Source organism: Plasmodium brasilianum, chromosome 14 (assembly GCF_023973825.1).
Source record: "Plasmodium brasilianum strain Bolivian I chromosome 14, whole genome shotgun sequence".
Taxonomy (NCBI): Eukaryota; Apicomplexa; class Aconoidasida; order Haemosporida; family Plasmodiidae; genus Plasmodium; species Plasmodium brasilianum.
This window is the reverse complement of record NC_090127.1, coordinates 3,228,505-3,242,669: the sequence shown is the minus strand read 5'-3', so window position 1 is coordinate 3,242,669 and position 14,165 is coordinate 3,228,505. Positions and strand designations below refer to the sequence as shown.

The following is a 14,165-nucleotide window of genomic DNA, read 5'->3' as shown; positions in this document are numbered from 1 at the left end:
ATGAAATACATCTATAACAAAATAAAAAAGAAAGGTGAGAAAAAAATAAAACCAATAAAGAACCAAAAAAAAAATAGCAGTAAAGAACAAAAAAAAGAAAAAACGACAATACAGGACCAAAAAAAAAATAGAAACAATAAAGAATCAAAAAAAAAAAAAAAAAAATCACTAAAGAACAGAAGACTAAAGAACCAGAAAAAAAAAAAGAGCAACACAGAACCAGAAAAAAACAACAGCAGCACAGAAAAAAAAAAAAAAAAAGAAGAAGCAACACAGAACCAAAAAAAAAAGAAGCAACGAACAAAAAAAAAATAGCAATAAACAAAAAAAAATAGTAATTATAATAATGTGACCTTAAAATGTATTCAGAAAAAGTATCGTTTTACAAATGTAAACAAAAGAAAGGCATTGTTTATACGTCATCATTATTAGTTTTTTTTTAAAATTAACAATTAACAATATATATTTTTTTATTAATATCTACTTATATATTTTTATTTAATTCTATGTAGAATTCGTATATATTTATGCATATATGTTTCTGCATTATGTATAAAAATAATTGAGAAACATACATTTTACTCATTTTATGTTAAGTAATATTAGAACTAAATGAATTGAAAAAACGTACACGTTTGTTAATTCATTCTTTTACTATATATAAAATGTACTTTCATTTCTTTTTTTTTTCTTTTATTTATTCGTAAACAATGCTTAAACTATTATAATATTTGAAATAATATTATTACATAATTTTTATAAATTATTATGAAGTATATTTGTTCATTTATTTTTAGTAAAATATATGTAACTTCAATAACATTATCTGAAAATATAGCAATTGTATAATATTCAGATTTCACTGGATTTTTCGTTTCTTTTTATGTATCTTACATTTTTCATTATGTATTATTTTTATATATAACTCGAAATTTAAAATATATTTTTTTTTTTTCCAAGCTTTGGAGAAATAAGAATAACGTTGACAAAAAATTATAACATTAGATGTATTATTTTATTAGGTAGAGAACATATTTTATATATATAACTAATTTTATTAGTTGCTACAAGAAACCATATTTTGAAAGCTTTAATAAAAAAACAATATGAGAAAAAATATAAATATTTTATTTTATTTCGTTAAAATATGTTTATTTTCCATTTTAACCTGGATTTTACGTTGTTCTAACTATGTAAGACACTTAATATTTATCAACTTATGACGATTGTATTTTCTTTTGTTCCTTTGTCATATTCATATATATAAAGTAAGGGAATTTCATATATAGTTTTCCTATTATATTTAATATAAATATATATATTTTTTTGAAATTTTTTAATATTTGTCTAATTATTAGTTTGAAGATAATAAAGGGTATAACAAGAAAAATAATACCCAAGGACCACTGAATTCAAGAACTAATAGATTATTAGCAGAAGGAGGGAAAAAAAAAAAGGCAAGTTCTTCCCCAGTAAAAAAAACTAATATAATAAAAGAAGTTATACATAGTGGATATAAAGAATATCAAGAACGTTACGATATAAAACGTCATAAAATCGTACAAGATGAGGAAAAAGGATTTAAAGATTGTGATGAAACATACGAAGGATCAAATTATGGGTTTACAGATAAACGTCCTTACACTTCAAAAGACGAAGAAAAGGTCGCCCGAACAAAAATATATTCATTAAAAAAAAGATTCCCATTTTATTCTATATCAGCCTGTCCATATGGTACAAATAAATCCATAGAGCGTGGGGCAGCAGATTACATGGATGAATGTAATAAAATAGTTAATGCACTTAAGAGTATTCCTAGTACTGATGAAGAAGAAGAAGAAAAAAAAAAAAAGATGATGATGATGACGACGATGATTCAAATGATCCATCTAATTCTAGTGCCACTTTATTAAAAAAAAGAAATATAAAAGAAAAAAAATATTATCCTGTGAAAGAAAATCCTCCCACGGTTGTAAGGAAATATATACGTAAAGGAAATGCAGCGTTAAATAAGAAAGATCTTATAGACATTGTTGATTCATTTGATAATGCCAATAAAGAATATACAGCATTTTGTTATCCAGAAACTAGTGATCATCCCTATGTTACAATTAATTATTATAATGTAGAAGATCCTAAAGATAAATCACCAAAGTCAAAAGGAAAAAAAAAGAAAAAATTAATTAAACGAAGGGTCTTTAAACAAAAAGAAGAACAATCAGAGAAATAAACAGAAAATAGAGAACACTGAACCGAATGTGATGCATTATATAAACGAGTAATCAATAATAGACCTCCAACAAATATGGAGGCAATAAAAACAATTTAACTCATGAAAATTCTATAAACAAAAGAAAAAAAAACAAACAAACACAGAAACTGAAACCAGAATCATTATATAAAAAACCAGAACCATTAAATAAAAACCTAGAGCAAAAAAAAACAAGGCAATTAAAAAACAACGAAGTCGTGATCTTATTAATTATATAGTTAGATAAGAAGTATTTTTTTTGAACAAATATAAAATGAATTGGTTTATTTATATATAGTATGATAATTAAAAGAATTAGAAGTTATGAAGATACAGAAAAGAAATAAATTCAAAGATAATATATAAAAATAACACAAAAATTATACGTAAAATAGAAAAATACATAAGGAAAAAATTAAATACAAATCAAAAAAAAAAAAAAAAAAAAAAAAAAGCAATTTTTGATTCTGTACAATTAATTAATAAAAATCATACTGTTACTAATTAAAAATACATCATTATAAATATTAAATCTATTGCACCTGAAGTATATAATTAAAAATTCTACTATTATGTAGTAAACATATAAATAATTTGTCTAAATTCAAATATTACATCAACTTTTTTCCAATGCAAACTTATGTTTTCCTCTAAATCTATATATATTCCTTACTATATTTTTTTTTTTTTTTAATTACCTTTGTCATCCAAATATGTTTAAAATTTCTGCGCTTATGTAAAACACGCATTTTCAGCAATTCGAATTAAATTTATATTTCCATATATTTGCATAATTAAGTTTATACATTATTATTATAAATTAAGTTTTAAAGAATCCAACTAAATCAACAACTTAATTAGTACTTGCAAAGTAAAAAAAAAAAATTTACTCTTTTTACTTGCATTTACGTTTTTATTAATTGATTTTATAAAAAATATTTAGTATATATTTTAGATTAAAAACAAATATTTGTAAGCTTTCTATTTGTAAAACAAATGATAGTAGTTTCATACATACAGATATATTTATATTAAAAATATTTTATTTTATCAGATTCTAGTATGAATTTTATAAGGAAAACTTACTATATTGTTTTTTAAATATATGTCACAAAACATTATTATACGTTGAAATCCAATAAATGGAAAGTTAGAATTTTGAGTGATTACATATTCTACTAAAAAACATGAATTAATTATTTTGCATTCATTTACTGAACTTTATAATGAAAAAAAAAATATATATATATATATATAAATATGATTCACTGTAATGAAATGGAAAAATGTAGACTACAATGTCATATAATTTAATAATGTAAAATCTATTTAAGAATATTTAATAAAAAAAAAATTAAAAAACAAATACAGCTCATTTGTATAACATTTTTATATATCCATTAGCATGAATATAAGGTGTTACTAAATTAAATATATATATCTTCCACAATTTTCATGTTAACATTTTCATTCTCTACTCTTCTAAGAATACGAACCTACACATATATTCACACACATATATATATATATTTATTTATATCTCCATGTAAAATTCAATAAAAATTAGTGTGGTCTGGAGCAAAAGCCATTGGGATAGAAACTATTTCTTATTCATGTATTACAAAAGTTATCCTCTTGATCGATTTTCTGTTAAGAATTATTTGTTATTGTTCATCTTCTGTTGATGATTTGCACATTAATATAAACATAAATTAGGGAAAATACTTAATAATCTTTTTTTAATATATATATACGGTGTAAAAATTTTATATTTAGCGTTCTAATAAGTATAAATTCCAGAACAATAAAAAAAAAAAAAAAGAAGGTGCTTACTACATTAATGAACAAAAATTATATAAAGTGTATATTTCATAAATACTCATATTATATAATAAAAATCCCCATTTATGTATTAACAGAAACTTTTCAGAAATGTGCATGCAACTATATATTCATATATATACTAAAACAAATGATAAAAAGGGAAAAACAAAAAAAGCGACATTCTGTCGCGCCAATTTCATGAACCGCTTTTTCGGAAATTCCGCTTGTTGTGGTCACGCGATTTTTATTTTAAATATTAATATTAATCTGTTTAAAAAATAAAATTAGTATAAGTTCAATATCAGTAAAAAAAAACATAATAATTACAAGAAATAAGAACAAAAAAGATATAAAATTTTATAATAATATAAACTATGAGGAAGGTACAGTAATATAGTTCAATATATATATATATAATATGTCATAATTCCTTTACAACAATATATATAACAAATTCTTAATGCAATTCACAAAAAATTAAATGATTAAAATTTTTATTATTATATGGACAAAAAAATGTAATTTTTATAAATATAAATACAAAAGTATGTTTAAATTCGTGTTATGTATTTATACAAAAATAATAAATTAACTATTATGTTTTAAATCCTCACAAAACTTAAATTGACCATTTTAACCTTTTATTTAGATATAATTTTTTTTTTTTCGTATATCTGTAAATATCAAACACAAACTTCTATTAACTTGTCTGTTTACTTTTGAATGTGATATAATATATTACAAATATATAATAATTTTAATTATAGCATAAATACCTTCATATTTAATTTGTAACTAATAAATTGTAAATAATAATTATATATATATATGCATTTAGAAAAAATTTATTCAGGTTTAAGTAAAATATGTATTTATCCATTATTTATCGTAATTATTCATAATAATGATAATTATTTTCGTCAAAAGAAACTTCAATAATTTCTTCGTCTCTGATATTTAATTCATTTACATATTCATGGTGTTCTTCTCTTGTTTTAAAATCAGTTTCTTCTACATTATCATAGTCAAATTTACCATTAACGACAACAAACCCAGCACCAGAACATATAAGCAAACCTAGTGCAATTGCTCCTGCATAAGTAAATTTTTCACCTGCTTTCCACCCTCTTGCATTATTTTTATATCTAAATCGTTCATTTTCATTTGCACTATCAAAGTTTTCATAATTTGTATTATTCGCTAATCGTTGTAATTCATGTAATGCACTATAATCATAATTCTTTACATTGCTAAGCGTATGATGATTTGCACTCTTGTTTTCTGTGTCTTCCGAGTTATCTATCAATGTATCTGTCGATTGATGACTTATCTTATCAATATTGAGATCACTGATTATATCTTTAAATCCTTTTTTGTTTAATTCATCTTCCATTTGTTTTATTTTTTTTCCGTTATTATTTGTAAATTTTTTCATTTTATCAATATAACTATGTAAATTGTTTATTATTATTTCTGCTTCCTCTATATACCTTTTTGTAGATACATATACACTGTTATTCATATTTATAGAATATACACTAAATATATTATTAATATCTTCTTTTATGTTTGTTACCCTCTCTACTATATTATTCATGGTTTGTAATTTCTCTTTTGCCTCTTCATAATAATTTAAAATATTCTTGGATCTCTTTTTTATTTCTTCCTTATTTTCTTTATTCTTTATGCTTTTTAGTTCATTTTCAATATGTTCAGACATTTTATTAATATACTCATCAATGTTATCCTCATTTATGCCATTCGTAATACTGCTTTTAATATTATTTAAATAGTCTTCTATATGAAATAAATTGTCATTTTCAACTAAGTTCATTGAATATTTTTCTTTAATATTACTTACATTTTTCCAGGAGTCATAAATAATATTCTTTATATCATCATTATTTTTGGAATATGTCCTATTATTCCTTATGTTTTCTAATACTCTCTCAAACGCCACGATTGTGTTTTTTAATTTTTCTTTAACTTTTATTATATAATTTTTTGCATCATTTGTTATGTCCTCATTTTCTTTTATCTTGTTGTTATCATTTTCAAAATCGTTTACATCAGCCAGTAGGCTATTTGTTCTCTTTATTAAATATAAAATATTTTCTATATACGTTTTCAACTTCTTATCTTCGTTACTGTTATCTTCTTCTACTGCATACAACTTTTGCATATTATCCACAATATTCTTATAGGTTAAATTAAAACGTTGAATAGATCCTAATTCATATTCATAACCTATATGTCGTAATTCCTTTTCTTTTTCCTTTATAATTTTTTCAATGTCTTTTAACTTATTTTTATTATCTGATAACTTTGCACTTTGCTTCTCAACCATATTACTAAATATCTCTCCTATCTCAAAATATTTATCGCTACTTAATTCCATTTCTTTTAACTTTGCTAAATTTATTTCTTTATATATTTCATTTATCACTGTTACTTTTTCCTTCAATTTATCATAGTATTTTAGAACCTCTTTTTTACTATTGATTAAAGAATTTATGTTTACTTCTTCATTAACGTCTACTAATTTTTTTTTAATATCAATAATTATTCCTGTTGCTTCTTTTTCTTGTATTTTTAAATTATTATAATGTTTAATTACTTCTTCAACATTTGTTAATGTGTAGTTATTAATTCGATTCCCATCATAAGAATTATTTAATTTACGAATGTCACTATTCATTGAATCAGAGTTCTTTCTTATATAAACCACGTATAATTCAGCATATTCCCGTTGGTTCTGAATTATTCTTAAATAATTTGATGTTTTAGAATTAAGATTACCAACTAAGGAATCATACCATAATACTTTACATTGTTTTCCTATCACTAATAACTCATCATAAGAAGAAACAATTTCTGTGATTCTTGTATCTATATCATTTATTTTTTTATCTATATCAACCACAGAAGAGTTTTCTTCTAGCGCACTTACAATAGATGTTTCTTGTTCCTTCATCATTTCAATTTGTTCTTCTAAATTATTTAAAGTTTTCAAGCTATTATTAAGTTCTTCTTTTATTTTGATTATATCTGATTCTTTTGGACTTTTACTCTTCTTCTCGTTGTAAGTACTACTTAATTTAGCTAACTTTTCATATTCTGTCTTTTCCGAAATGATATCTTGATATTTATCATCACATGATAACTCCTTTAATTCATTAAACTTATTAAAAGCATCAAGAATTTTATATAAAACTATACTTCCTTTATTACTTGTTAAAGTAAATTTATTATTTAACTCATTTGTTGATTTACTTTTATAACATATATTTTTACCTTGTCTTATCCACATTTCACTTTCTTCAAGTTTATTGTCTATATCTTCAGCATTTTTAAATATTTTTAGAACTGTTGAATAGGAAATATCCATACTTTTGTATACATTTGATTCCATTTCAATTTCGGATTCATATTTTAAATTGGAGTTTAATTTTGATGTTATCTGTAAATGTTCTTCTGGAGTTATTTCTGTGTCCATTCCTGATATTACTTTTATACCTATTAGATTTGCTGTTTTAATCATTTTTCCAAAAACATTTTGTGCTTCAGCCTTATAACAAGAATGTATCTTTTTTTTTATTTCATTATTTTTATCTATTGCTTGTTTTAATATATCCAATGAACTGTTTTCATCGTACGTTTTTTTGATATTATCAGTGGTTCTTTTAATAAAATCATGGCTTTCTTTTACTTTTGAATGTTCTTCTTCACACTTAATATTTACTTTATCTAATTCATCTTTCATAACATTTAGTAACTTAAAGGATTCATTTTTTTTAATATTAATCATATTATTTTTTGCATCATTTGCCTTGTTTTTAAGAATCACTTCTTCTTTTTCAGCTTCTTTTCTTAGACGATTTGTTTCACCATACTTCACATTATCATTTACAGCTTTTTTTACATAACTTTCAATTAATATATACGATTTGTTAGAGTCTTCATAAATTTGATTCATAGTATTTTGTCCATCTTCCAATATCTCCATAATAATGTTTTGTTTCAAATTAAATTCATTAATAATTGAAGTAAAATAATCCTTTAATGTATTTATTGATTCTCTTGTTGATTCAGTTTGTCTTTTCTTTTCATCAGCTATCTCTTTTATCTTTTCCAGAATTACTACTTCATAAACTTTTTTATATTTTTCCAAGTCATTTTCCATTTTTGTAGTAGTAGCATATATTACATCTACTTTATTTTTTTCATCATGCAGAAATTTTTTTAAATTTTCAATATTTACAATGTGTTCTAAATAATAATCATGTTCAATTTTCAATAAATCTAAAGAGGTACCTGCTTGTATTTTAGGTGTTTCTGAAATATAATTCTTTGAACCATTAGCTTTAATTAAAATATTTTTTATACTTTGTTTTACATCTTCTATACTTGATAAATTTTGTTTGGCCAATTCTAGAATCAGCTTTATATTTCTATATGCTTCATATGATTTATCATTTTTTAGATTATCCTTCATTTCTTCAATTTTGGATATTTCCTTAAAATTTTCTAATTTTTTTACACATTCATTCAATTTTTTTTCACTGTAAGAATGTATCTGTTCTATATCACTCATTATGTTTACTTCCTTTATTTTTCCTTTTGCGTACTTCGTTTTTATTTCAAAAATTAAAGATTCACTTAAAAGAGTATTACTCTTTTTCTCGAACTCCATAAAATCCGTTCCATGATTTTTTATTTTTTCTTCATTACTTACAGTTTCTTTCGAAAATTCTTCACATTTTGCTTTATCTTCTGTAGCCTTGTTCATATCACTATCTTGCACGCTATATGTTCCATGATTCTTATTTTCTTTAAAAAATTTTATTATAATTTCTCTTCTACTTGCATTATGAAAATGTAATAATGCTTTTTCTTTATATTCTTTAGCTTTTAATATATGGGAATTCATATTATCTTTCCTTTTTGCAATTTCACTTGTACATCTTATAATTTCTTTCATGTTTGCTTCAATCTTTTCATCACTTAAGCTTGTGTTAATTTCTTTTTTAAGTTTCTCTGCATTATCAAAATATGTTTTTACTTGTTTTATAAGATTATCTGATTTTTCTAATTCGTCTTTAATCAGTTTGGCATATTTCTCAACCTCTTCAGTATGGTTATCTGAATTGTGTAAAATACTCTGAATATCATGCACTGACAATAATTCTTTCATATTCTTAATATCTAATGATGCATCTTTCAAAGAATTATAATTTTTTGTGACTTCTTGTAAATTATGATGTAATTTTCCTTCAATATCTTTAGCTTCATCTATTTTTCCCCCCCTGTCCACTTCGCTCTTAAATCGTATAGATTCATCAAAGAGAGTTTTTATATTATTATAATTCTTTTTACCCTCTTCGGAATACTCCCTATAATTAAAAATATGGTCATCTTTTACTGCATCGTATATATAATTTTTAATGAGCTTAGTAGCATCTACATAATAATTTAACTCTTGTAGTATTCTTTCAGCCTCAAACGTTTTATCAGTAATCTTTTTGACAATATTGGCAATTAAAACTTTATAATAATTTAATTCTGTGTTCTCAATATCTCTTAATATAGATGTATCTTTCAACAATACACTTAATTCATTAGATTTTCTTATAATTATATCATAAATTTCCTTCAGTGCATTTTTTTTATTATTTGGTTCCATTTCCCCTATATCTACATTATATTTTTTTGTTAATTGTTCGTCGGAAGCTGCCTTAATGCTGTTTAATTTATCCTTTCTTATATTGATCTTTTCAATAAGGTTATCAACATTTGTCTTAAATTCATTAATATTTTCCTGATTTAAATTATATTTAAAATTACTCGCATCAATATTAAAATAAGGAATTTTTAATTTTTCCATCATTTGTTCTAGAGTGTTTAGATTTTCTTTTATTTTATTATTTATCTGTTCATTATTCGCAATTATACTGTTATCAATCCATATCATATATTCATTATTGTGATTAATAATTATATCATCTACAATTTGCTTTAATATTTCATAATGAGCATTTAGATCATTCATAATGTCCTTAATACTTTTCCACTCACTGTTTTCTTTTAATTTTTTCAATTCTGTTTCGTTAAAATCTTTATAATTTTTCTTTAAATTTGTATAAGATTCCAACATATTTTTTATTTGTTCTTTCATATTATTCATACTAGTGTCATATATTTTTGTTTCTATTGACAAAATAGCTTTGTTTAAGTTTTCTTTTAATTTTAAATTTATATGTTCTTCTATAATATTGTTTTCATCTAATTTATTATATTCCTGGACCACTTTTTCTTTTAATCTATTTTTTTTTTCTATTAAGCTTTCAATTAATTTACGCTCATTAGTACAATTCTTTATAGCAGCATTTAATACTTTAAGATGATTTATGTTTTTATTTGAAGTCTCAATATTTTGTATGGTTTTGTCAGTTGATTCGTTGTCTTTTATAAATTCATTTTCATAATCACTTAACTTTTTATCCATTATTCCATTATTTATTTCATCTGTAAATTCCTTGAAGTCTGTATTTTTTTTACTTTGGAATGATTTCAATTTTTCTTCTAGATCGGCGCATAACAATAATTGGATTTTTGTTTTTTTCAAGGCATCCTTTGTTGTATAAAATTCTTCATGTATTTTATTTCTTTTCTTAAGTTCAATTACAAGAACCTGGAACTCCTTATAAGTAGATTTTCCCTCTACAACATTATCATCGTTTTCAAATAAATTATCGACAAAATGCTTTTCTCTTTTTATCATAGTAGTTTTGTACTCTTCTAGTTTTTCCTTATGTACTTTATAATCATTCAAGCTAGTTGTTAAGATTTTATACACTGTTTTAAAGTGTTCTAAAGAATTGGTTAATTTTTCGTCCATATCCTCATTTTGAATTCTTAAAATATCATCTTTAAATTCTAAAATAACCTTTATTTCATTATTTAAATTATTTATTATATCGGAAAAATTGTGATGTTTGAGAGCTTTTAGTTTTTCATAGTCTTCTCTTGTTTTTTCTAGTACACCGTTAAGTTCACCTGTGTGATGTGTATGCGTTAGATAACTTCTATTATTATCCACATTTAATGATAATTCTTCAGCAAAATCCTTTAAACTTCCATTATATATATCTTCAATAATTGCTTTTATTTTATTTTGTGCATTATTTTTTTTATCTATATATTTACTTATGTTCAGTGTTGTTCCTTTAATTAATTCATCAACTTGTGCAATGTACTCTTTTGATTTTTCCTCTACGGAAAGTACTTTTTTTAAATTTATAATATTTTCAGTTATATAAGCCATTTTTGTTATTATTTCTTCTCTGATAATATCGTTTTTTGAACCTTTTTCCTGTAACGATTTTATTTCTTCCAAATATCCATTAATACTATCATTTATTTCAATAACTTGCTGTTCTAATTTTTTAATATTACGATAATTTGATTTTATTGTATTGACATTATCTTTTATTGTTTTACGCTTAGTACTTAGTGTTTCCATTATTTTTATAACACCATCTACATTGTCTTCCTTATAGACTTCATTTCTAAAATCATCTTTTATCTCACCTATTAAAGATTTTGTAGATTTAATTAATATATATTTAGAATTTATTGCAGAAAAAATATTATTTAATTTATCATTTATTTCTTCTAATGAAGTTAATTTTTCTTTAACTCTATTTTTAATAATTATCACTTCTATATCACCATTTTTTTCATAATTTTTCACTCCTTTAGAATTTCTATTATATATATCCTGTGTATATTCTAATATATATTTCGAATCTACCATTATTGAATCGTATACATTTTGGAAATTGCCTAACGTAGCATATTCATTCATTTTCCTTTCTAATTTTTCCGCTAAAGTTATAAATAGTTTTTGAAATATATTTTTTTTTATACTATACCATTTCCTCATCTTATTGAATATTTCATTACTAAAATTGTACTGAGACATAAGTTTTGCTAGCTCAACACTTTTATCTATAAGATTATTCCTATCGAAAGTAGTTGATTTATTTATGTTTTCAAGTTTTTTAATATTTTCCATAGAATTCTTAATATTTTTCATATGATAACCATAACTTTTTATAATTTCTTTTATTTCTCTTTGTACAAAATTTACGGAATTTATAGTTTCATTGTTACCTAATTCATTTTTTATAAGTTTTATCATACTAATACTAGATGTTAAAAAATCGTTAGCTTTATTATAATAAGAATTATACAAATTATTAGAATTATTATTCAAATAAGAAATATAAAAATTTATATTTTCAAAATAAACATTTGCATTACAAGTCCTTGTACAATACTTATCACCATAATTCTCCTCAATATTCTTCGTAACTTCCTTTATTTTCTTCTTAATTTCACTATCATAATTACGTAAACATTCCAAAAAATCATTTTTCAGTGTATTATAAGAACTATAGTTTTGAGCATTTGGAACTTCTTTTTCTCTTGATTCTTTACGATTTTCTAAATCATTTATTGCATTTAACAATTTAATTTTCTCGGATTCACATAATTTAAGAGTTCCTTGCACTTGATCATAAATCTTCTTAAGTTTTTCATCCTCTATCGTGTTCATATTACTATCAGTTAATGGCTGATGGTTTGTAAAACGAAGAATTTCTTTGTAAGTATATAAATTAACATAATATGACTCTTGTGAAAATATGACACTCCCTCTTTCACCTATAACTTCTACATAATCTAAACTATCTTCAACTTTTTTTTCATTATCGTTTTGAATAAATGAGTTCCCAGAAGTACTTAAGTCTTCGGGATTTCCTCCCTCACTCCTATCATTATTATTGCTGTCATTGTTGTCATTATTGTAACTACCCCTCGTAGTATTACTATTACTATTTCTCCGTGAATTGTATTTGTGTAAGTTGTTTTCTTTAATATAGGCAAAAAATGATGGAATTGTAGTAGAATTATCGTTTTTTAAGATTACTTGAGACTTTTGTTTAAGCAGACCAGACACATTTTCGTTGTTAATATTAATATTATTGTTTTCGTTATATTTCTTTTCATGTAATAAATCAGACGTTTTATATTTTTCCTTTTTTCTATTATTGTACTCTAATTTATTATTTTCCCCTAAACCAGAAGTAAGTGGGTATATATATAATTTCTTTTTATATTTATTTGATTTATTTATGAAATTTTCTCGGCTTACACCTATATAAATACAAAATAAAAAGCAGAAATGTTTGAATGAATAGTGATATCTATTTAAAAAAAAAAAAAAAAAAAAATGGAATATTAGTAATAAATAAATGTTCGCGAAAATGTATCTGTATATTCATGTGGGCATATATAGGTTTGTTTGTATTGGTTTATCTATAAATCATTGTATATCTAAATTATATATATATATATATATATATATATATATATATATAGATAGATAGATAGATAGATTTATATATATCATTCTACCAACAAAGATAAACAGAATGTGGTACAGAATTGTACAAAATATAATTTTCTCCATATTCCAAAATGTACAAACATAATATTAATTTATAATATTTAAAAAATTAATCTCTTTGCTTATTAAACTCTTTATAATTTGAACTTTTTCATATACTTAATGAAAATTTTTTTTGTAGAATTTTGTACAAATAATAATAAGTACTATACCCTTTTATATATAATATTTGGTTAATAATTAGAACGAAAAAATTTCAGTCAATTGAAAATGTAAACAAACAAACAAAAAGTATACAGAATAAAAATAATTCTATCTATAAATGTGTACGTATATATATATGGTACAACGTCAGAGTAAAATTTAATTATCCAGGATTAACAGACATAAATATACTTATAAAACTAAAATAAAACGAAAGGATCATATTCTTATATAAGTATATATCAAATAATTACAATGTAAAATAATTATATATATCACTCTTTTTTTTTTTTTTTACAACAGAACAACTTCATTTGGTTGTGTCAATACAAGGATATTGATTATTCTAACAGGGAAAAAAAAAAAAATGAAACAGAAAGGGAAGAAGAAATAAAGTTTTTACAGCACTATAAT

The 14,165-nt window shown here is 22.8% G+C and overlaps 3 protein-coding genes across 3 annotated transcripts; 2 read left to right on the top strand and 1 right to left on the bottom strand.

Moving 5' to 3' along the window:
* Positions 1-315, top strand: MKS88_005895 (uncharacterized protein; the record flags this gene model as incomplete). Its single annotated transcript, XM_067219196.1, has 1 exon — positions 1-315. The coding sequence occupies one exon, from the start codon at positions 1-3 to the stop codon at positions 313-315; it is 315 nt and encodes a 104-aa protein (XP_067071097.1).
* A 791-nt stretch (positions 316-1,106) lies between these two features.
* On the top strand, positions 1,107-2,230 carry MKS88_005894 (knob-associated histidine-rich protein; the record flags this gene model as incomplete). The annotated part of the gene is made up of 3 exons (XM_067219195.1): positions 1,107-1,193; positions 1,359-1,782; positions 1,854-2,230. The coding sequence occupies 3 exons, from the start codon at positions 1,107-1,109 to the stop codon at positions 2,228-2,230; spliced, it is 888 nt and encodes a 295-aa protein (XP_067071096.1).
* Positions 2,231-4,967: 2,737 nt separating this feature from the next.
* On the bottom strand, positions 4,968-13,610 carry MKS88_005893 (reticulocyte binding protein 3; the record flags this gene model as incomplete). The annotated part of the gene is made up of 2 exons (XM_067219194.1): positions 4,968-13,344; positions 13,582-13,610. 2 exons carry the CDS (start codon positions 13,608-13,610, stop codon positions 4,968-4,970), a joined length of 8,406 nt encoding a protein of 2,801 aa, XP_067071095.1.
* Between the last annotated feature and the right edge of the window lie 555 nt (positions 13,611-14,165).